This window comes from Epargyreus clarus, unplaced genomic scaffold, assembly GCF_041222505.1.
Source record: "Epargyreus clarus isolate Ecla_fem2 unplaced genomic scaffold, WU_Ecla_fem_2.2 ptg000033l, whole genome shotgun sequence".
Taxonomy (NCBI): domain Eukaryota; kingdom Metazoa; phylum Arthropoda; class Insecta; order Lepidoptera; family Hesperiidae; genus Epargyreus; species Epargyreus clarus.
In genome coordinates, this window is record NW_027332238.1 from 1,799,746 (window position 1) to 1,824,119 (window position 24,374).

Consider the following 24,374-nt stretch of genomic DNA (forward strand, 5'->3'; position numbering starts at 1 on the left):
AAAAATAACATACTAATAAGCCGTTTGTGGCTTCAATTTCAAGGCGGCGAAGTATCTTTACTAATCTATGAATACAGGTTTGAACCATGTTTGAACATATAATACATTAGGACTTTTTTAAATAAAAGTCAACAGAAACAGTTTTAAATATATAATAAGTCATCATGTGTCTTCTTGGTGCTTGTTTAAGCTGATATCACTCTTGGAGACTGAATCGTATACATATAAATTATCTGCGTATGTCCGTCGTTTTAGCACACACTTGTCTGTGTATATTAGCATGCTCACTGCTAGAAAAAAACAATTTATTAAAAAAAGTTTCATTAAAAACGTAAAATGACTTTAGTTTTAAGGCCCTGGATTCCTCACTTTCTGCCAAACATTTATGATTTTTTAAAATTTTAGAATGTCACAATAAAGTAAACTGATGTTTTTTGCTATTAAAAATAAATACAACTTTCGAAATTCACTTATTATTTGGAGTACTCCCTCAAACTAAATAATACCCAAATATTCGATATTTTAGTTTTCCTATAGAGTTTATTATTTAGGTACTGTAAATTTTTATTTTGTAATTTTTGAGGGCGGTTTTAACATTTTTTACTGTGAATAAAGCGGTTGCATACTAAGATGTAGATTAATTCTGCTTATTAATACATTGACGGAAAACCTTGTTAATCCTCCAAGATATATGTATATAGAGAGGTACCTGGTCTGTCAACGGTAGCAATCCTCATTCGTTCAATTTTATGCTCTTGTTTCCAACGAAAAAACATTTTCTTGATAATTGCAACGACTAGAGCTATCATAAATATACTTATCCCGAATAAAATCGTGTATAACGCCATCAATTTTCGAAAATATTAACATTGTACTCATTTTGTGTTAATATTATTGTTGTAATGTATTGTCATTGTTTAAAAAAAAACGAAAAATCTACGTCATTATTGACATTGACCAAATATTTTTTTAAATAATGTCAAAATGTAATAATATTTAATAATAAAGAAAATAGCGGAAAATATAATGTTTGTCAGTTTTCTTTAATTTTTTTATATATTATGTTTTTATTTCTTAAAAAATATTTTTTTTTAATTTGTAATCAGTTAGTACAGGGGTTCCCAATCTTTTGTAATCCGCGGCGCAGTTACAAGTTTAATATTTTTTCACGGCGCCCTGTCCTAGCTAACTATTTAAAGAAGACAGTCGAAAGAAATAGGTACCTACAATAATAGCAGTTATTTGATTTTGGTTGATCTTATTCAGTCAAATCAATGTGAAGGGTGAGCTTGGTGATCTCCGCGCAGTTTTACAGCGGGGAATATGACTTGACACTGCTACTCTAATTTCTTGCTCCACATTAATCCTTAGCGATATTTGTTCTTTATCACAGCTACAGCTGAAAACCCAGCTTTATGATGTTGCAAACGGAATGAAAATATTTAATGCTTTGGATGTTAAATTTGGATATTCATTTTGAATCGATGACCAAAACGCCAATGTTTGTGGTGTCCAATGATTAGATGATCGACTCACGGCGCCCCTCTTTACTTTCTACGGCGCACTAGGGCGCCGCGGCGCACACTTTGGGAACCCCTGAGTTAGTATGATCTGTAGTACGGTGGGCAAAAAACAAGATTTTACGTCATAGTGGAGACAGAAAAAGTACATAACTTTAAAAACTTTGGCGCGAAATTATCAATTTACTTTGCACTGTGCTGTAATAATATTTTAATTATTATTGAATCGTAGATTTATATTAGAATTTTACACACTATGCTAATTTTTAAAGTGTTATCATGCAATAGTAAGAATCGAAATGAGTTTTGATGGTTATGGTAAATTAAATATTTTTACTTAAAATATCTTGAGAATTTTATCCGATATATTAGTAAAGTGCCTACATTGTTTCTAAAAAATTAAAACGTTTTCTAAATTATATCTTAAATAATAATTCTAAACGTCAATAATCAAAATAAAAGTTAATTAGGTGAATTCTCTTCAATTTCTAAATTAAATTATTTTTGATTCTGTTTAGTTCTTAAACGCATAGTATAGTCCGCGTAAAACTGCTAGTCCGCTCTGAATATAGAAATGAATCGCGTCACCATAGCAAATTGCATGACTACACCTGCTCGCAACAATTTCAGGGCGGACTAGCAGTTTGGCGCGGACTGTACCTATGCATATAATTATTTCAAAAATGAAACCTTCCACTGTTAGCCTTGCACTTAGTAAAATCTGGAATTATATCATCTATTATACAATATTATACCTCCTTGCAATAACGTACGAGTTCGCTAGACAGGAGGCAAGTAGGGTAAATTTGGATAATGAAGTTTACAAAAACTTCAATTTGTTACCAGTCGAGGTCCAACTGGCGCAGTAGATATTTTTCCGTGGTACCTGGTTCAATTCTCGACAATGCAATTTAAATTAATTAAATATTTCATTTTGTTTTGAGTGATTGTGTACCATTCGCATGACTTACGGCTGTAAAGCGCAGATGATTCAAGGTTAGATCTTTGGCAAAGCAAACTAAATAATGATTTAAATTTGCTCTTAGGATATTTGTGTATATAACATCCACAAGAGACCTAATATGAGCTTATGAATTAAGTATATATTGTTTAATTTATGTATTTGACCATTTATATCGGCAATCGTGGCCAGTTAACTATCGTCATATGAACTTAATAAGTTTGCATTAAAATGTTTATACTGATAAATATAGTTTAAAAAACTAAAAAACACGCTTTTATGATAAAATCAACTAAAAAGTAGAAATAATTTTCAATCTAGGAATCAATTAAGGAACAGTAAATAGTATAATTGTGGAAAAAGCGTAGGGTGCTCTATTTATCAGTTTTCGAAAAGCGCCTTGCAAATCGATAATACTGAGGATGTTGATAAGAAAAATGGTACGAAATTATTAAAATCGTGTATTGTCATCGGTTTTTGATAATTCTTCAAAATTTTGAATTAAACTGAACTTTCAAAGTGGATATAAATCGTGACCAAAGATTCCGTTACATAGTTACATACATACATACAACCCAAGCTAATAACAGCGTATTAAAAAGCAAAAATAATCTATCTATGACAATAATGAAGTATTATTATTACATTACAGCTAACCATATTCTCCAAAAATATCGACTGGCGATCGCTGTTGCTATTATAAAGAACACACCAGAAAATTTGACTCCAAAAAAGTATTTCGAAAAGATAAAGGAAGATATTAAATCAAAAATGGATCAATTTGACCCCGACATGACGATATGTGAAGATGATTTTAATTTTAATGATAATGATGAGTTTATAAATGATGATGATAAATCTCAAATCATTAATGAACCTAATGATACTCAGTTTAATGATAGCGTGACGATTTTAAAGGACTTCGATTTTGATGAAATGATGCGAAATGGAAATAATGATAAAGATGGAGCTCAAAATAATTCAGTTTCAGATGTTTTAAAGATTTTAAAAGGCGTCAATAATGAAGAATTAGAGGTAAATGCTTCAACCATTGATAAGAATTAATATTATTACATAATAAAATAAAGCTGTTTCTAGCTGTTGGCGATGCAGGCTGCTGGCTGACACTAGGGATAGTAGGTTTTAAATATTTTTACCTTTTTATACTATTTTTGTATTCTGACTACGTAAAATAAAGGAAGGTTGTTATTCTCCGACTTCTTAAATTACTTAATAAACCTCGATATAGTTTGATGAGGCCTTTCCCCTAAGCATTGCTGCGAGCTCCCGGAGCACTACAGAAGCACCTTTTTTTTATAATATAAGAGTAGCAGACGATCATACAGTTCACCTGATGGTAAGTGGCTACTGCCGCCCATGGACATCTGTAATCAATCCCAGATAGGATTAAATATTCCTACCTGAGGTCGGCCACAGATGCGCCGCTACCCCTGAGAGCTAAGCTGGAACGCCTCGGAAAAGTCTGTCTCCCTTACAACACCCTTCAAACCGGAAGCGCCTAACACTGCTGTTATTAGGTAGAAACGGGTATGTCGGTGGTGCCGCCGGAGTCGAACCACAAGGTGGTAGAACCAAAGGGTTCTACCACCTTCAATTATTTATTATTAGTTTATTAGTTCAATTTCTTAAATTATTATTATATAAATATATATTTTTTAAATAACAACTTTATTACAGCTTGCTTTAGGCAATGAACCAAACATAAACCATACTCAATCAACATACTATGAGAGTTCACAAAGTGCTACACAGAAAAGCACTTCAGATAGAAACATTACACAAATAAACAGTAACTCTAATATCGCAACGATTAATAAAGAGAATGATAATATAGCATTGCCTTCAGAAGACTCAACATATTATGATTCTCAAAAAACTGTTTTATATACTCTTCATGGTTTTACGGATTTCACTCATGTTAGTCAAAGTCAGCTAGATAATATAGTTATACCGAAATATTTACTAAATAAAGTATCTACTTATAGTAACAATTCGAAAATATCTCATAGTGACGTTAAATCTAATGAAACTAATAATTTTGATGGACAAGCTTCTAAACTAAATGACTGTAGTAAAAGTTCTGAAGTTGGAGTTGAAAGCAATAGTAAGAATTCAAAATCGGATAATAAGTCTACAGTAGGTACTGAAAGAAATAATTTCAATGAAAGTTCTAAGCAAATGAAATGTACTAAAAGTTCTAAAGCTGGAGTTGAAATCAATAATTTTAGTAAATATGATCAGCAAAATTTTAAACACGATGAGTTTCGTAAAATTGGCGTTGACAACGATAATTTTAGAGTTTACAATGAGCAAAATTCTGAGGATAATAAACTTGGCGAAAATTCTAAACTTGGAGAAGATTTTAATAAAAATAAGTTTAATACAAATCAAATTTATAAACTTCAAACAGAAAAAGAATTAATAAATAAGCCATATTTGGATGCAAACTTAAGTAATTTAAATAAACACAGAAATTTTAGTCCAAATAAAGAAATAGAGTTCAGTAATTTGAAACAGACACATACTAAACATAAATATGAAAATAAAACAGATAGTATGGAAGCAAAACGTTCAAAATATTCTGAAAACAACATTAGTTTAGATTCAGATATAGCGTATTTTAACGAAGTTAGAACTAAATTTAATATGCAAGAAAGTTTAACAGATTTTGATATCAATGTCACAAATAAATCTAACTTAGATCTCAAAGAACTGAAAAATGATTCTTCTTTAGTTACAAATATGAACACTAAAGAATTTGATAAAAATAATGTATTAGAAGTCAAAGAAATGAAAAATGAATCTAATTATTTAGTTACAAAAACGACCACAAAAGAATTTGATAATAATGATTGTAATGATTTCGAAAATTTCGAAAATGAGACCAGTTTAAACAATTTTAGTTTAGAAAATTCTGGAAAATCAAAAGATGGACTAATAAACAAATTTTCTAACAGTCAAAATCTAACTCCATTCAGTAATAATTCTAATAAATCTTACGACAAAACACAAAATATGGAATATAATGAAGAAGTAGATCAAGAATTGTTAGACATAACAGATTCTCAAGCAGAAATAGTTCCTTTTAAAGTTCTAGAAGAATTGAGTAGAATTAAGGCATTTTTGACGAAACGAGACAGAAGACAGAACGCCGATGGTGTATCTGATTCTGGATATAAAAGTGATTCTCAAACCAGAAATTTTAAAAGTGGTAATTACATTTATTATAAGAATACAGTCCGCGCCAAATTGCTAGTCCGCTCCGAATATAGTAAGGAGTCGCGTCTCAATAGCAAATTGTAGATATTAGCGGGATGAAGACAGCGCGGGAACATAGCTGCGTTTGTGTGCCCTTACGTTACGGAGTATATGCTAACTTAACCTGCGCGCAACTTCAGAGCGGACTAGCAGTTTGGCGCGGACTATATCAGGCATGATCGACCTCCGTATACAAGTATGCTTATAATCAAAGATTTAAAAAAAAAAATATTCGATATGTTCCGATTTTTATTTTTAATTTTTTTTTATTCGATATGTATTTTTATTGCTTATTCATGATAGTTAATATTTTGTGGTTATATTGTTTAGTTTTATACTAAAATCCGATAAAAGCTTCATGCCTGTGATAATCAATCTGTCCAATTTTACCTACCAAAGATCAAAATTCCACAATGTCTACTATTGAAGATATCGTTAAATATCGATCTTCAAATCGACAGGATAGATTGAATATTAATAACGGGGGCGTCAATCAACAATTGTGTGTAATCCGTAATAATTTTTTAACAGCTTTACAATCAAGTAATATCTGGTTGAATCAATCAGCGCATAGCCTCCTCTCCTACTTAGCCCAATGTCCTCTTCTTACCAAAACAGCTGACATCACCAACGAAATTTCGAAGGTATGTATTTTTATTCTTTTATTATAATTTTCATGGCGTGATAAAATGTGTTGCTATGGGTAATTTTAAAATATAGGATAAATATGTAAATTAAATTGGTTCCGTACCCGATGGTTAAAAATGGAACCCTATAATCCGCGTAAAACCGCTAGTCCGCTCTGAATATAGAAATGAATCGCGTCGCCTGTACTACACCTGCTCGCAACTTCAAAGCGGACTAGCAGTTTGACGCGGTCTATACTAATCCTCTGCTATTAGTCCGTCTGTCACAGGGCTCTATCTCTTGAACTCTTATAGATAAATTAATAATATTGCCTACTATAACAACAAATACTAAAAAAATATGTTTATATTTTACAAATTACAGGGTCTCCATACAAAAACAGGTGAATAATTTAAACTAATTTTAATTTAAATAATTTTAATTTCCAGACTTTAGGTCAGTTGATAGACAGACTTCACGAAGAAGAAAAGTATCCCTCTTTTCTAGAAGAACATTTGGAGAAGGTTGAAGAATTATTAAAAGATATATATGAAAATGACACATCTGAAAATATTGTAAGTATTTATTAAGTACATAACTAAATTCTGCCTCACATCTATTTCTGCCTCATAACAGCAGTGTTAAGCTCTGGTTTGAAGGGTGTGGTAAGACAGACTTTTCCGAGGCGTTCCAGCTTAGTCCTCAGGGGTAGCGGCGCATCTGTGGCCGACCTCAGGTAGGAAGATTTAATCCTATCTGGAGTTGATTACGGATGTCCATGGGCGGCAGTAGCCACTTACCATCAGGTGGACTGCATGCTCGTCTGCTACTCCTATATTAAAAAAAAATATGAGGAGACATTAGTCCTTACGTGGCTCATGTGATCGGCTTCAGGTAGAACCTGCTCTATATGGAGTTGTACAGATGTCCATACGACAGTGACTTACCATCAGGTGGACTGCATGCTCGTTTTATATTTTCATCTTATATAACATAGACAGACAAAATGATACAAAACACATGTTTAAATCACTTGGCTATTTGTATTTTTTTTCAAGTTTCTGTTTAACTTGCTTATTGGTTCGTATGCATGTATGTGAGTACTGAGGACTGAGGGTCAAATCTTGCAACTGAATTTTAAACCAGTTAACCAATGTGTTACTAGCTTAGTGACGTCATTCTAAATCCAACATGGCGGACATCCTAAGATGAGTTATTATTTTTTTATGCACCCATATTATGAACCAAATGATTTTCAGAGAATAATACAAAAAAATATGTTATTACGTTTTCAATATAAAATTATTATTTCCAGTTACTAAAAAAAGACGAACACATCCTCCGCCTCTTTCTACTGAACAAGTCGTCACACATAATAAAATATACAATCGAAAAAATAACAGCAATCCTCGAAATTGCACACACGAAACTAACAGGCGACGAAATATTTGAAATCGACTCAATACACGAAATAGAGAACTTGTCTTACATATTTCATGTTCTGGAAGTTTTACTAAAAAGAATATTAATTTTCAAAAATATTTCGAGTCAAAACAGTACTCAAAGCTCCCAAGACGAGGGTATTTTGAAAAAGAGTTCTTTAACTGACATTTGGCGGAAGAAATGGAACGCGAAGAATTCGAAATTTGAAAGTGACGCAAATGTCGGTTATAAAAAGTGCGTTATCGATCAATGTGGTGTGATTTTAAATAAAATTATCGTTCAAACTATGGATGGGTATAGTTTAATATCATTTTACGCGTTACAATGCTTTAACTTATTACAAAATTAATTTAAATTGTAAATAAATCAGTTCTTAATGTTCATTTATGCTTTCATTTTTAATTCGACCTAAATAGAAAAGAAATACTAATTGTACTTTCTCTAAGGCGCTCGAACAATCTAGTCTCGAAAATCGTTAATCCTGAGGATGTTGATAAGGACAATGGTAAAAAATTATTAAAATCGTGTATTGTCATCGGTGTTTGATAATTTTTTAAAAAACAACGTTCAAATGGATAGAAATCGGGTCCAAAGATTCCGTTACATAGTTACATACATACATACAACCCAAGCTAATAAAAGCGTGTTAAAAATGAGTGTTTGTCTGTATATCCTTTATAGAATCGTAAACTATGCATTTCATGTGATGATCTCTAGCAAAGTTGTGCCCACGAAGGTTTCTGAGTTGGTACGACCAATTTTCGACAAATGGCACCACTGTCATTCCAATGAAGGTACAATTCAGTTATATGTATGTCATGTTATTCTTTTAAACGCGGACAAAGCCGCGGGCACTACTAGTATCAAATAAAGAAACACATTGTAAAAAACTTTTTATTTCGCTTATAAATCTAATACTGTTGGTAGATTAGATCCCTTCAACCGTACAAAGAATCCAGTTGTTCTTCTAATTTCTCCTTCTCGCATACATTTTTCAAATGCCTGTTGAGTTTGCTTTTACTCTGTGAATAGAAAAAATATTATTAATATTTATATTCTGTGTATCATCACTGTTAATAGACATCTGTATTTATTTTTTAATTAATTAGAATGGTAGTTTACCCATTTATAGTATACGCCAAACTGCTAGTCCGCTCTGAAGTTGTTGCGAGCAGGTGTAGTCATACAATTTGCAATGGAGACGCGACTCATTTCTATATTCCGAGCGGACTAGCAGTTTTACGCGGACTATACACTAATTAATAAAAAGAATTAAAGTACTTAATCATAAAAACACTATTCCTATGGTAACCCCAGATAGGATTAGATCTATCTGAGGTCGGCCACAGCAACGCACCCAAGAGGACTAAGTTAGAATGCCTCGTCTAAGTAGACACTCAGACAAGACGCCTTACCACACTTCAAACCAGAACACAGCAGCGCTTAACACTGCTGTTATAACAGAAATAGGTGTGGCGGTGGTGCCGCTGGAGTCGAACCACGAAAGCTCCTACCATTTTTAATGTTCCGCTATTTTACTTAAAGCCACAATTGTGACAAAGATTTTAATTTACCCTAAAGATATGTCTATACTAACTGAATACCGCTTTTTACCTTAAGGCGACATCCACACTAGTTACATATCGCAATTTAACCTAAAGCTGTGTCCACACTAGTGAAATACCACTTTTTACCTCGAAGCTAATATCATCATCATCATCAACTCATTACTGTCCCACTGCTGGGCACGGGTCTCCTCTCAGAATGAGAAGGATTAGGGCATAGTCCACCGCGCTGGACACGTGCGTATTGGTAGACTTCACATACCTTTAAGATTTTTTTTTTATAAATCTCTCCGGTATGCAGGTTTCCTCACGATGTTTTCCTTCACCGTTTAAGCAAGTGATAATTAATTAATTTCTAATAAGCACATAAATTTGAAAATCAGAGGTGCATGCCTGGGATTTGAACCTCGGACCCCTCGATCGAGAGGCCGCGTTCCTTAACCACTAGGCTATCACTGCTTTTTTTCTTAAGCTACATCAATGCTAGTTAAATAGTGCTATTAATCATAAAGGTAAGGTCACATTAGAGAAATACCGCTATTTACCTTAAAGCGACTTCCACATAAGTGACATACAGCAATTTTCAGTTGTGGTTTCTGTGTGTGTGTCGCTATATGACGAAGCAGGGAAGGACGTGTAGAGTACCTGTAAAAAAAAAAAATATATATACAGGGTGAATTTTTCAAACGGGCCTTCAGGACCAAACTCAAAACTATAAGAATTAGCGAAAAATGCTGAAAGGAGTTACGAGGCCGATTTTGATAAAAACTAAAACTGCATCATTATTTTTTTAAAATATCTTTTTCCCTGGCCGGGAATCGAACGAGTTGAGTTGAGTATATTTTGAAAAAAATATATACCCTCTATATTATTCCACTATATGATAGTGTTGCTAGTGATGCCAACGTAAGAAAAAAATAAGTATTTTTTTCATAATTTTCCTTTTCCTTTAATTTGTGACATATCATTACTTTCCAGAATTTGATCCTTATAAGCGACCTTCTAGCCAGAACACAGCAGCGCTACACTGCTGTTATAACAGAAATAGGTGTGGCGGTGGTGCCGCCGGAGTCGAACCACAAAGGGTTCTACCACATTCAAATTTACTCTTTTTTTTAGGTTATCGAAATACTTTTAATAGTTAACGAATGTTCTCTCTTTTCTAATGTTCATTAACTTTACCACTTATATAAGACATTAAAACTATCATGAAAAATCTGAGTACCTAGCAGTACAGTGTGGGCATGCATGGTCCTTTGTATTAGAATGTATAGCTTGCATATGCAGGTTCAGGGCGCGCTGGGTCGGACATATCTTCGCGCATATGGGGCATTCTAATCTGAAATTTAAAAAAAATATATTAATTCAAGGTAGTAATAGTATCTTTTGTAGGCATTTTCACTAAACTTATGCCTGCATTCATAGATTAGTATAGATATCTCAACGCCTTGTAATTGAAGGAAGCCACAAATGGCAGACACATACGGAAAATGGCTGACTGCTCCAATTATGTCTCCGACTGTCATGGTGTAATTTACGCGGAACATTGCCGACATGTGCAGTTAAGTGGTGCAAAAACAACGAACGAACGAAATCGAAGAAAAAGTGCGGAGAAATATCTTTCATTCGTAAATGCTCTACAAACTTCATTTTATATTAAATAATCACAAGAAAATAGATAACAGTGACAATTTTAATTGTCAAAACTGGTAACATTTTCTTGTTAAGAGTGAGTAATTTTTGTTTTTTTCCAACTTAGTCTTTAAGAGAGGTATCGCATCAGTACAGTAACCATTTAATATGATTTAGACAAATGAATAATGTTTCGATCCATTAGTGCTTAGCGTTACCTAAAGATGACGTCATAAAAACGACCTCCCAAAGAACATAGTACTTAAACGACTACTGGGTTGCGTGGCATCCTAACCATGACGTCACGCATACCAGTCCACCCGCTCATGACGTCACAGCACACTGCTGGCGAAGCGCGCGCCGCACTCGCAGCGTGACGTCACACGCCCCGCTCGTGACGTCACAGCACACTGCTGGCGTAGCGCGCGCCGCACTCGCAGCGTGACGTCACACGCCCCGCTCGTGACGTCACAGCACACTGCTGGCGTAGCGCGCGCCGCACTCGCAGCGTGACGTCACACGCCCCGCTCGAGACGTCACAGCACACTGCTGGCGTAGCGCGCGCCGCACTCGCAGCGTGACGTCACACGCCCCGCTCGAGACGTCACAGCACACTCACGCGCTCCGGCGGTGCGCGAGCGAGTGCCGCGCGTGCGCCCGCAGCGCCTTCCTGCTGGCGTAGCGCGCGCCGCACTCGCAGCGGTGCTCCGTCGCAGCCGCCGCCGCATTTACGTGCGTTTTGCTGTGTTGCGCGAGAGTGTAGGGGCTGCTGTACACAGCTGGACACTGGTCGCATCGGAACTTGCGGTTTATGTGCTTTCTGAAACCAACATTGATCAACACCGGAGATCATTGACCATTGCTTACTGACCTATGACTCGAGGAAGGTACTCGTGGTAGCCGTTGTAGTTCCATTCCGGAAGTATAACAACAACACCTATATCTACCTAATAACAGCAGTATTAAGCAATGCTGTGTTCCGGTTTGAAGAGTTTGGGAAGTAAGATGTATTCATCAAAAACAGAGATTACAAAAAAAAAAACAAAACCAAAAAATTAATAATTAATAATAGTCGAGTGTACTTGTAGAGGCCACTAGATGCGACGGTGCTTCCAAAATCGAACCACAAAAATCACCTTCCTAAAGGAGATGTTTAATTTTCGGACATCTCATGTACACTATATCTAAAAAACAAGAATAATTTGTATAATCGAAGAAAAATACACATATATATTGATAACCTAAAGTATTCCTGTTTAAAAATATTTAAAATAAGCATTCCTAATTGAAATATTCAATATGGCGGAATACTGTCAATGTCAAGTTTTCAAAACTGTCGATGTCGGTCAGGGAACCTATGTGTACCCCACACATAGGTTACTATACTTTTTGGATGTCGGTAATTCTGTATTTCGCTGTTTTTGTCGTAAAGTTATTGTTACCTTAGTACTTTACGACCTGGCTTTTGTTTTGGGTATCCCGTCATTATTTCTGATTTTAATTAATCATTTATAATAATTATAACAAAACCACCTTTTAAATAGTATCTGGTTTTATAGATGTAAGTGACATGTCAAATTAAAAAAGAAGAAGTTGTCAATTTGATATGTGTAAAAGTGGATATATACATATTATATAATAGTGAAATCCAATGTAAATGTTGAATGTACTGATGAGAAGATTCCATTTCAAACCTGAATATGTTTCTGCTCTGTGATGCTTACGATTTTGGACTGATTACTTGTTTACCCAGCTTATGTTTTATGGACTCTTGTGATTTTCGTGCGATCGCTGTGGATTGTGTTGACAAGGATCCAATATTATCAGGTGAAATATACATCAATTAGTTGTATTAATCGTGAAATAATCGTTAATAATTTTAAACTAGAGAAGCTAATCTTTTTACATTTCTCTTTTTTTAGATAATTACAATAGCAAGACAAGGATATTCTTGGGATGCCAAAATAATCCGTTATTATTGCAACTACATCGCTGGGGAACGAACCGTACTCGTAGGTAACTGTGCTCACATTATGACCATTGTTTGATGTTTGGGATGAGCTTGTCACAGGATATTACAGAACCTGCTACATGATTGGATGAAAATATTTATAAGTAAAGATATTGAAAATGAATAAATAATGTATCCAAGTGAAGAATAAATAAAATATTATCTAAATGTGTACTTAAAGTTGTTTTATTTACACACTTAAATGTTTTAACTAAAATAAATTGGTATAGAAGTACATATTTTGGTATGTTTGTTTTAAGTCAAGATTTATGAAAGTAAATATAATTAATGTTTATCAAATATAGGTATTGTTTCTCAATACATACATTACAATATTTATATATCTACACCCATTCGCGTAAAAATATATTAAAAAGTATATAATGTATATAGTAAGTTAAAATAGAATGACAGATGACATTATTACGGTAATCACTACCGCCATGATGTTTTTCCACTGTTGTGTTGCAAGTTTAAGTGTAAATTACGAAATTGTTCTTTGCATGTTTTCTTAGTTTTTAGTATAGTGTACAAAAGGTGGCCGGGAGCCTATACATTTTGAAACATCTCCTTTTGTAAAAAGACCGTATATAACATATAATTATAGTTGGTAGAACCCTTTTTAGTTCGACTTCGGCGGCACCACCGCTACACCTATTTCTACCTAATAACAGCAGTGTTAGGCGCTGCTGTGTTCCGGTTTGAAGGGTGTAGTAAGGGAGACAGACTTTTCCGCGGCGTTCCAGCTTAGTCCTCACGGATAGTGGCGCAACTGTGGCCGACCTCAGGTAGGAATATCTAATCCTACCTGGTATTGATTACAGATGTCCATGGGTGGCAGTAGCCACTTACCATCAGGGACTGCTTGCTCGTCTGCTACTCCTATATTATAAAAAAAAAATAACAAAAATATTCAACTCACATCATATGTGTCCGCATAGTCGCCTGACTTGGAAAGTTCTCGCCGCACACGGTGCAAGGGTGGAGTCTGTTACTCATCTTCGACTTATGCATCCTTCGTAGATGCTGTTGGAGGCCGTTGGCGTCCCTGAAACAACGTTAATAACTTGTTTTAATAAACTTCCTCCTGAGGTATTCCCGGAGCGCTATGACATGGGACTCTTCAAAAAAGGTGCAAAAAGAGCTCTCATACAAAGCCGGCGATGCATTGGCGACTCCTCTGGTGTTGCAAATATCCATAGGCGGCGTTGACTACTTTCCATCAGCTAGCACGTCTGCCTTATCGTTAGGTTAAACTATAAAAAAAAAAGTAATCAAGGCTTTGGATTGCTCTTTTCAATATTGAGAACGAGCGGGAGCTAAATAAAAAGGACACCATTTAGGGTAATAATACGATAGGAAGGTAAATAACGGTAATTTGTGTAATTATAAATGAAAAAAAGTTAAAAACCAAACGCCATCAATAACTAATTATTTTATTTTTATAGATATCTACTATCTTTTCCTTATCTAAGCTTTTACATTAAAATATTTTCCATTTTAATTTTAGTTTACTGGCTAATTATAAGTAGGGGTAGCATATTTTTGTAAAAAAATCTCAAGTTTCCTTCACAGTTAAAGCAAGTGATAAATATGTAATTTCAAAATGACGGGTAACTGGGTATATGGGAGTCGCTACAGGTGGAAATATTGAGGTAAAAGCTAGTATTCATACTATAAGGATGGCAGGTAAAGTGTGGTAACAAGGTAATTATTAGTACTTATCAGGTAACATGCAATATTAGTAGTAGTAGGGACGCGAACCGCAATGTCAATATAGTACACTTGTACTTACCATTACATCGGAGATTTTTATCTATAATCTATTACATTCCCTAAGCACGGCTTTCATCTCAACGTTGGAGGAGTTTCATTCTATATACCACCAATGCCTAGATTTATTGCTATTATTATAGAAATCTAAAGTATTCATTTTGTTAATGCAAGTAATGTTTGTAAGTGATAACAAATTTCAAAATATACTCCATTTTAGATAACTGGGTAAGTATGAATAGCGGTTCCTATTATGGAGGTTAAATACAGTAGTTAACATAAAAATGGGTCTTAATATGGCGAAATAGAGTAATTACAGGTAAGTGCACATTTATTAAGTTACTTACCCTGTATAAGAAGGTAATATGGTGTAAAAGGGTAAATATGTGTAAGTGTCAAATTAATTTAGTTACTAGGGTAAGTATAAGAAAGTAACATGTTGTAAAAGGGTAAATATAAGTAGCTATACTAACTTGAGCAGATGTCCGCACAGATGGCACGCGGCGCCGCAGCCGTGCTCCGCGCGTGCGTCGCCGCGTGCGCGCGGAGCACCGCCGGAGACGCGAACCGCAGTGTACATATAGTACACTTGTACTTACCATACTATCGGAGACTGTTTTATCTTCAATGTATTACTTCAATGTATTGTGCAATAGTCCAAAAATCACCAAGATAATTATATTTTTAGAAAAATGACAGATATACTTTCCGCGTTATCTATTGTGTTACCGCTAAGGTAAATGGTAATTAATTCCAAAATGAAGCGTATTTTTTTGTAATAGAATAATTATTGGTACAGGTTCTTATGAGAGGAAATTAGAAATAAAGTAAGTCAAAGGTATGTAAACAGTGGCATTGATAGGATTGAAAGGTAAACTGGGGTAATTTGTGTTATTTTAGGTAAGAATTAATATAAGTGGATGTTACGAGGTAAAAGACAGTAATTAGCATAGGCATGAGGGTAATAGGGTAAATTTAAGTAGGTCTATGCGTAACATACTAAGGTATCTATACTAACTTGAGCAGATGTCCGCACAGATGGCACGCGGCGCGCTGCGGCGGTGCGCGCGCGGAGCCGCAGCCGCAGCGCCGCAGCCGCGCGCCGCAGCCGCAGCGCCGCGCGTGCGTCGCCGCGTGCGCGCGGAGCACCGCCGGGGACGCGAACCGCAGTGTACATATAGTACACTTGTACTCACCGTTTGACTGGGAAAAGAGATGCTTTCTACACTCACAGCCCCAGGGCCGGATTTAGAGGTCTAGAGGCCTTGAGGCAAAAAGAATATCAAAGGAAAATATATATATATTTTTTGACTAGTGTTTACTAGGCGGAATTAAAAAAAAAATCCGACGTCTCTACTGTGGGGGCCCCTCTTTTATGGAGGCCCCGGGGCTGCCGCCCCGGTTGCCCTCTCGTTAATCCGGCCCTGCACAGCCCCACATTAAAATTCGCTATATCCTAGGTGCTACGGACACACACATACGCAAACACTCACCATCAGAAAAGTTACCCAAATTCATCACTCAAATGTTTGTGTGGCAGGGGATCGAACCCGGAACCACTAGCACTTCAGGCCGGTATGGTGTCCGCTATGCTACGTGAAGCAGAAAAGGTGTGGCGGTAGCGCTGCCGGAGTCGAACCACAAAGGGTTCTACAACCTCCAGTACCACCTTATAAATTTTTTCAGTGAGAATAAGTAATAATAGCATTTTTTAGCATATTTAAAATTTTTGTCTACATGTTTGTCTGTGTGTTTGAAATCGCATAAAACAAAAACTACTATTTTTTTTTTTTTATAAATAAAGGAGTAGCAGACGAGCATGCAGTCCACCTGATGGTAAGTGGCTCCTGCCGCCCATGGACATCTGTAATCAACCCCAGATAGGATTAGATATTCCTACCTGAGGTCGGGCACAGATGCGCCGCTACCCCTGAGGACTAAGCTGGAACGCCTCGGAAAAGTCTGTCTCCCTTACCACACCCTTCAAAACGGAACACAGCAGCGCGTAATACTGCTGTTATTAGGCAGAAATAGGTGTAGGTGTGGCGGTGGTGCCGCCGGAGTCGAACCACAAAGGGTTCTACCACCTTCAATACTACATGAAATTCAACGGATTAACAATATACAATGCACTCTATCCATGTAATCTACCCTTGTATGAATAGATAAATAATGCTACCTAATTATTTAAATAACTGACTGTTAACCAACCTCTTCGTGCCTCATCATATGAGCTTGGTACGTATCCTTGAACAAGAAAGACATAGCACAGTTGTAACACTTGAACTCGGCTTCTACATACTTCTTTTCTTTCCTCCGAGCCTCTAGTTCTGCCTTCTGTTCTTCTATTGTCAAGAATATCACATTATCTTCTTTCTTCTTTTTGTGTCTCTTTTTGTCTTTCTTATCTATTTTTATATCTTTCATGTCATTTTCATTGTTAAAATCATCAACGTTATCGTTGTTATCATCGACTCTGTTATTTTCATCATTAATATCATTGGCATCGTTAAAATCATCAACATTATCGTTATAGCCATCAACTTCATTAATCTCATCATTATAATTTAAGTCATTTATATCATTGCATGTTTCATTACAATTCAATGCATCAGTATCACAAAAAAGATCTTTTTGATCCGGTTCGTTATTCGTATCAAAAATAACATCATCATCCTCTTTTTTAACTTGATACTGCATATTCAGCGAGTTGTAATCATTAAAATTATCCTCCAAAGCAACATATTCATGATCATCATTATATGCATCGTTAGATCTATCATCTTGTACGTAATTCGAGAACTGATAGGCATTATTATATTGATACTGTGTACAAGAGATATCGGAACATATTGTGAGTACCTCCATATTGTTTCTTTGTAAATTAATAGTTCCTTTTTCACTGAAAATGAAAAATAAATTATATTAATTATATAAACATATATTTGAGAGGTGGTTTGAAAAAGGGAGATCATGCTCGGGGAGCAGTCATGCTGCGACAGTCTCAGTACGGAGCTTGTATATAAGCAAGATGTTTAGAAAACTTCGATAGCGTGATTCAGAATACTACGTGGCGCCATCTCCAGACGAGTAGCGGGAAGTCGCCACAGTAGTAGTACTTGGTAAAGCAGAGTGTACCACTGCCACACCTATTTCTAGTGCGACACAGTTCTGTGTTCCGATGGAAGAGTATGAACTAAGTCAACAACTAAGTCAAATGACTTATGTATTAAGTGATCATTTTATGCCTGCTGTTAATAATAATCTACCCTTTTTTTTCCCTACCAAAGATTGAATATTATTGGTGTCCAGAAGAATTACATAGATTGATTATTAATTATGCAAATTAATCTACTAGTATTACATTAACAGTAGCTAATCGGTAGTCAGACTTAAGAAAACATAATAAAAAAATTGGAATGATATCTCTACCTGAATAAAACAGGATACTCCAAGCTTCGTTTCAGACACACACATCTGAATGATGCCAGTTTGTTGAGAACGTGACAGCATATGTGGCACAGTTGTGAGTCCAGGCAGAGCTGGAATGGAGACGAGATATTAGTGAAAATATTTGGTGGTAGAACCCTTTGTGGTTCGACTCTGGCCGCACCACCACCACACCTATTTTAGTGTTAAGCACTGCTGTGTTCTGGTCAGAAGGGGACATACTTTTGTGAGACGTTCTAGCTGAGTCCTCAAGGGTAGCGGTACATCTGTGGCCCACCTCATGTAGGAATCTAATCCTAACTGGGGTTGATTACAGCTGTATCCGGCAGTAGTCACTTATAAGTAGGTGGATTGTATGCTGTCTGCTACTCCTATATTATAAATAATAAATAAATAAGTAATAGATATTTCATTACTTTTTGCTTCTATAGCAATGACATTTTACAATTAATGTTGAGTTTAATATTATAGTATCCTGAATTAACACTCACCAGGTATACTTAAACAATATTTAAAATAAAACAAACTATGAAAATACTGTAATATTTTAATACATACGTTCATGCCCACCACTTCTCTATATTTTTCTCTAGTTTCATCACTGATTTCCGCGTTAACAGTGCTGTGGCATATAAAACACAAAAATGACGACATTTTCCAGTATTTTTCGTAAAATACAAATGCTTCGGTATACAATAATATCACATTCATATAAATTAAATAATGATCAAAATTTAAAAACAATCAAAGCAATTAATCCAATTTCAAATGTCAATAGATACAATTTGACATTGAGTTTATTGACAGTTCGTCAAGGCACTATTTGAAATATCATTTCTTCTTTTGTAAAAAATAAAATATTTTTAACGTATTCACACATTAATTAAATAATATTAAATGTTTGTAGTTAATTATTTTTAACAACACAGTTTCTTTGTTTTATGTAGTTTTAAATTTAATATTTTAGAGTGTTATTTTATCTATGGTGTAGTGTAAAAAATAAATTCTAATCAGATCTTGTCTTTGTTTTTTCCTGTAGGAATGTTCGTAATGATATCGGTTTGAATCGATACTTGAACAAAATTGTATCGGTATTTAATTACTTAAAGTACTATTTAAAAATAATATTTCACACATTTTGTAGCCTACTCCGTTTAAGTAGCGTTCATATGTTTTAAGCAACTGACTCGATTAATTAAAAAAATGGAAAAGACCTGAAAAGACTCTACATTGTCAAAAAGACTGCACTATTACTCTCTTTTTAAATAAAAATAACAGATAATAAGTAGGATAAGATTTAGTTTTACCATAATAGTACATTATTTAATTATGAAACATGCAGAAATAATATCATACAAAGAGAATAGAAACAACGTTATCTTTAATAAAGTATTTAAAAATGGAGATGACATAGTTACCAAAATATACTGATTAGTTTCAACACATGAAATAATCGATTCTAAAAAATCGATTAATCGATGTTTACTTTCAGTTTCAGTCCAATATGTCACGCACTCACGCATGTCGCAGAACGTCAGTCAGATTAAAAAGGATAAATTCGTGCCTTGAAGCATAAAATAAAAACTACATATTTGTTATTAAATGCACCGAACGTGTGCTATGTAGGACAATAAACTGTGACGCGACGTCACTGTGTTGTGATCGTGCTGTGCTACTTATTACAATACAGATGTCTGTAGGCCTTGTTTGCTAAATCGTATTATTTAGACTTTATTGGTCGTAATTGGCTGTATTGGTGTGTTACGTTGTGCGACAATTGTACCGAAAAGTTTGGCTTTTTTAAATTGACCTTTGTTTGTTACTTAGTTTCGTAATGATATTCGCCGGTAATTGTGCGGAGTGATCTTTATAAACATTTGATGAGCGGGTCTGAAGTCTATGATTGTGGCTGTGAGCGCAACGGTATGTGCCTGTTATTAATTAAAAAAAAATTCCGTGTCAATAAAAAGGCGGTAATGTATGTTATTTTTTTTCTAATCTAATTATAGGCAATAGTATTGGAAGGTATTAGGTCAGGTCAATAGTTATCGTTCTTATGAAATTGTCCCACTTTATAAGGAAAGAATGTTACTAATAATAAAATTTGTTTTAATTATGCTGTAATAATATTAATACTTTGGTCAATATTATTTATTTACCGTAAGTTTATTTACAGCACTGTAGTAAACTTCCCTGTGATAATCCCCGTAATAATAAAACAACCAAATATTTTTATAATTTTAGGATATAGGAAAAATCTATAGCAAGTCACTTCCCCGGAAAGTAGTAAAAAAATCTATCTAGGTCCCTGATAGCTTCTAATTGAATTTACTTCTGACTTGGAATTAACTTAATTGTGATTAAGATGCAGAATTTATATAAATTACTTTTTAATTCCTATATTTCTTTATGTTCAAAAAACGTGAAGTTACAAGGTCGAACCATTGGTTCAATTTATATATGAAAAGACCGTCTAAGTCCTCTGGAGTGAAAATACATCTGTAGCTGATCAGATAAAACCACTGTTCTAAATGGCTAATGGCAAAATGTTATTAAAAGTTGTCTATTTTCAAAGCGTAGCATCGATCACCTACAATAATTTAAATGCATGTTCATTTGCTACCCATAGATTAGTAAAGATTACTCAATCCTAACAAGAAAATTTACCCAGTTTTGAGAATTGAAACAGTTGGGGAAAAAAGTTTTGCCATGTCTCCGTGCTAAAATGTCCCTAAAATATTTGAAATTATTATTATAAATTATTTAATTATCATGTAAATTACGCAGTGTTAGTTATTTATTCGTAAATTTTCTCTAAAAATGTTTTTATTTGTCAAAATATTCAAAAAAAGAACTTACTATAATAAGCCATTTGTGGCTCCATTCAATTTCAAGGCAGCGAAGTATCTTTACTAATGTATGTTGCTACCTTAGATTTTTAAAAAAAATCAAATAACAAGGGACTAGTGTGGTGAAGTATCCTCTGCTAATAGTAGAAAACTGTGTTCAGCTGTGGAAAAAATAGTTTTGTAGGATATTAAAATTAAGAAGTTTTCTAGGAAAATATGTCCTCCTATAAGAATCTTGTAGTAGGAGCATCTACAAGTCTAATAAGAAGCTTGATACACTTTTAGAGGCAGGAGATCCCCTTGTGGGCTAGGTGATTATGTCCGGGCAGCGGCCGTGCTCTGACAGTCTCAGTTCCTAGCTCATATACAGGGTGTCCCGTAAGTACCACGACAAACTTGGGGAGAACATAGGTGAGGGTCTGACCTCTCTGAGAAAAAAAAATTATCTTAGTAAAAGTGTCACCGTTTTTGCACTATCAATTGTTTTAGATTTTTTGAGAAATTCAGCCCTCTTCATCTTCTTTCGTTAACTGCGTGTAGAAATTTGGTGATGCAGTGTTTATTTTTTCTCTTAAATACTATCAGATAGTTGGTCTATCATATTGAAATGTAAATTGGTTAACAGATGTAAAGGAACCATGAAAAAATAGGGATATTTTTAGATTTTAATTTTTTTTACTATTTTTCCCTCAACTTTGACTCGTTGCGGTGAAAAAAAAATGTACTGGACTATAAGTGTACATAGCGCAATAAAATATGACCAGTTAATAGAGATTTCAAAAAGGTACCACACTTACTATTTAAAGTTGAAGAAAAAAAGTTAAGGCCGTTTTTGCACGAAAGGGACTGAAACCAACTAAAACGTAATGATCGAGTTTTTATTTAAATTACGGTTTCTACCGACTCACAACGTGTCAAGCAGTACTAAATCACATTTTTACCTAGTTACACACTTAAAAATATCATTCTTAATTTGTAAAAAACAATTAAGTAACTAACTAGCAAACAAAGTAATACAATTTATTAAGTCAATTTTTACCTACTTTGAAGTGTCATTTCGAAGTGAAACTTCGTACATGTATGTAATTTGAATGACAATACCATAATTTGACATCTTAGAACAGATCTGATGATGGAGCCAGCAAGTGCATGGTTAATTTCTTAGTAAATCCCTTGAGTTTGGGCTAAATTGGTAAGAGATCTACCATCCATATCCTGGCTTCATCATCAGATCTGTTCCAAGATGTCAAATTATGGTAATGTCATTCAAATTACATACATATACGAAGTTTCACTTCGAAATGACATTTCAAAGTAGGTAAAAATTGACTTAATAAATTGTAGTACTTTCTTTTCTAGTTAGTTATTTATTTTTTTACAAATTAAGAATGATATTTTTAAGTGTGTAACTAGGTAAAAATGTGATTTAGTACTGCTTGACACGTTGTGAGTCGGTAGAAACCGTAATTTAAATAAAAACTCGATCATTACGTTTTAGTTGGTTTCAGTCCCTTTCGTGCAAAAACGGCCTTAACTTTTTTTCTTCAACTTTAAATAGTAAGTGTGGTACCCTTTTGAAATCTCTATTAACTGGACATATTTTTTTGCGCAATGGACACTTATAGTCCAGTACATGTTTTTTTCACCGCAACGAGTCAAAGGTGAGAGAAAAATAGTAAAAAAATTAAAATCTAAAAACATCCCTATTATTTTCATAGTTCTTTTACATCTCTTAACCAATTTACATTTCAATATGATAGACCAACTATCTGATAGTATTTAACAGAAAAAATAAACACTGCATCACCAAATTTGTACACGCAGTTAACGAAAGAAGATGAAGAGGGCTGAATTTCTCAAAAAATCTAAAACAATTGATAGTGCGAAAACGGTGACACTTTTATTAAGGTAATTTTTTTTTCCCAGAGAGGTCAGACCCTCACCTATGTTCTCCTCAAGTTTGTCGTGGTACTTACGGGACACCCTGTATATACGAGATATTGAGACTTACAAAAGAACAAATAAACTGCTTAAAAACATATATACGGTTGAATTCAGATTTGAGAAACCATCTCCTTTTTTTAAGTCAGTTAATAATATTATAATTATTTGGAGCAGTGATAACCTAGTGGTTGAACCTGCCTCTCAATCAAAACTCGGGAGGACCGAGGTTCAAAACCTAGACACAAACCTCTAATTTTTCAAAGTTAGTTGCGTATTAGAAATTAATTATCAATTGCTTAAACGGTGAAGGAAAACATTGTGAGGAAACCTGCACACCTGAGAAATTTATATAAAAAAATATATATATCTCGAAGGTATGTGAAGTCTACCAATACACACTTGGCCAGTGCGGTGGACTATGGCCTAATCCTTCTCATTATGAGAGGAGACCCGTGCCCAGCAGTGGGACAGTAATTGGTTGGTGACAATGAACTATGTTTCAATTACAAAAACTAGCAGTCACATATTAAAAAATAGATAAGTGCTCTCTACAAGCATGTAATGATCTAATGAGTGCTTTAAAAGTAATATTTACGTTGAAATAACATCAACATGGCATCAAGCCAAGTATAGAGGCACTAAATACTGCCAAACACCTTTGATATTCTCGATATAAGAATCCCATAAGGTTATGTTTACATCATTAAAGAGCATAATGTCTTGTTGCTAAGTAGGAATAGGTTCTTAGAGTAATCATCATGGTCATCATCAACCCATTACTGTCCCACTGCTGGAGATGGGTCTCCTCTCAGGATGAGAAGGATTAAGCCATAGTCCACCGCGCTGGACAAGTGCGAATTGGTACACTTCACATACCATTGAATTTTTTTTAAGATTTCTCAGGTATGCAGGTTTCCTCACGCTGTTTTCCTTCACCGTTTAGAAAAGTGATAATTAATTTTTATTATGCATATAATTTTGAAAAATCAGGTGCAAGCCTGGGATTTTGACCTCTCTATCAAGAGGCTTGTTTCTTAACCACTAGGCTATCACTGCTGTCCCTGTAGTTCCGGGACTAGAATAGGGCTACGGTATCCCCTGCCTGTCGTAAGAGGCGACTAAAAGGGGGCTTCCGGGGTTACGGGCGGCAAGAGTGGGAGCTCGAACCGTCCAGCAAGCGACCCCGGGAAGGACGTCGGTATGTGTGGTCGCATACGGTAGTGAAAACTACATGGTGTGGCAGGAGCGAAAACTGCTCCCCCAGGGTAGAGCCCGTTGGGCATCGCGCTTGGAGGACTCCGGTTGTGTTCCGTCGGAGAT

General features: G+C 34.9%; 3 protein-coding genes and 1 long non-coding RNA gene across 5 annotated transcripts in view; 2 read left to right on the forward strand and 2 right to left on the reverse strand.

Annotated features, from left to right (window-relative positions):
* Positions 1-136: 136 nt before the first annotated feature.
* On the reverse strand, positions 137-922 carry LOC140755654 (uncharacterized). The gene is made up of 2 exons (XR_012103820.1): positions 710-922; positions 137-290 (listed from the first exon to the last, which is right to left on the reverse strand). It is a non-coding gene; the product is annotated as an uncharacterized LOC140755654 (long non-coding RNA).
* A 4,505-nt stretch (positions 923-5,427) lies between these two features.
* On the forward strand, positions 5,428-8,179 carry LOC140755524 (uncharacterized). Its single transcript, XM_073090810.1, has 4 exons — positions 5,428-5,713; positions 6,292-6,404; positions 6,837-6,962; positions 7,703-8,179. The coding sequence occupies exons 1-4, from the start codon at positions 5,518-5,520 to the stop codon at positions 8,177-8,179; spliced, it is 912 nt and encodes a 303-aa protein (XP_072946911.1). The 5' UTR covers positions 5,428-5,517.
* Positions 8,180-8,710: 531 nt separating this feature from the next.
* LOC140755399 (uncharacterized) lies at positions 8,711-19,031 on the reverse strand. 2 transcript variants are annotated; one of them, XM_073090601.1, is made up of 9 exons: positions 18,820-19,031; positions 18,244-18,353; positions 17,023-17,713; positions 15,830-16,014; positions 13,961-14,086; positions 11,647-11,847; positions 10,621-10,734; positions 9,941-10,040; positions 8,711-8,852 (listed from the first exon to the last, which is right to left on the reverse strand). In XM_073090601.1, the coding sequence occupies exons 1-9, from the start codon at positions 18,970-18,972 to the stop codon at positions 8,769-8,771; spliced, it is 1,764 nt and encodes a 587-aa protein (XP_072946702.1). In that variant the 5' UTR covers positions 18,973-19,031; the 3' UTR covers positions 8,711-8,768. The 2 variants fall into 2 exon arrangements, with proteins under 2 accessions (XP_072946702.1, XP_072946703.1); XM_073090602.1 differs by lacking the exon at positions 11,647-11,847.
* Positions 19,032-19,775: 744 nt separating this feature from the next.
* Positions 19,776-24,374, forward strand: part of Orp8 (Oxysterol-binding protein-related protein 8) — a 78,085-nt gene continuing 73,486 nt past the window's right edge. Inside the window, exon 1 of the mRNA XM_073090610.1 lies at positions 19,776-20,184. The gene's annotated coding sequence lies outside the window, so the exon portion shown is untranslated. The remainder of the gene's footprint in view (positions 20,185-24,374) is intronic.

What these genes read in the sequence shown, in the direction of transcription:
- LOC140755524 (XM_073090810.1), top strand. Translation starts at nt 5,518, where the DNA reads ATGGAATATAATGAAGAAGTAGATCAAGAATTGTTAGACATAACAGAT. An exon ending in AACCAGAAATTTTAAAAGTG is followed by an intron (nt 5,714 to 6,291) that starts GTAATTACATTT and finishes ATTTTTTAACAG; the next exon opens with CTTTACAATCAAGTAATATC. An exon ending in TCACCAACGAAATTTCGAAG is followed by an intron (nt 6,405 to 6,836) that starts GTATGTATTTTT and finishes TTTAATTTCCAG; the next exon opens with ACTTTAGGTCAGTTGATAGA.
- LOC140755399 (XM_073090601.1), bottom strand. Translation starts at nt 18,972, where the DNA reads ATGAATGTGATATTATTGTATACCGAAGCATTTGTATTTTACGAAAAA. An exon ending in ATATGATGAGGCACGAAGAG is followed by an intron (nt 16,015 to 17,022) that starts GTTGGTTAACAG and finishes CTCTTTTCCCAG; the next exon opens with TCAAACGGTGAGTACAAGTG. An exon ending in ACTATGCGGACACATATGAT is followed by an intron (nt 11,848 to 13,960) that starts GTGAGTTGAATA and finishes TGTTGGTTTCAG; the next exon opens with AAAGCACATAAACCGCAAGT.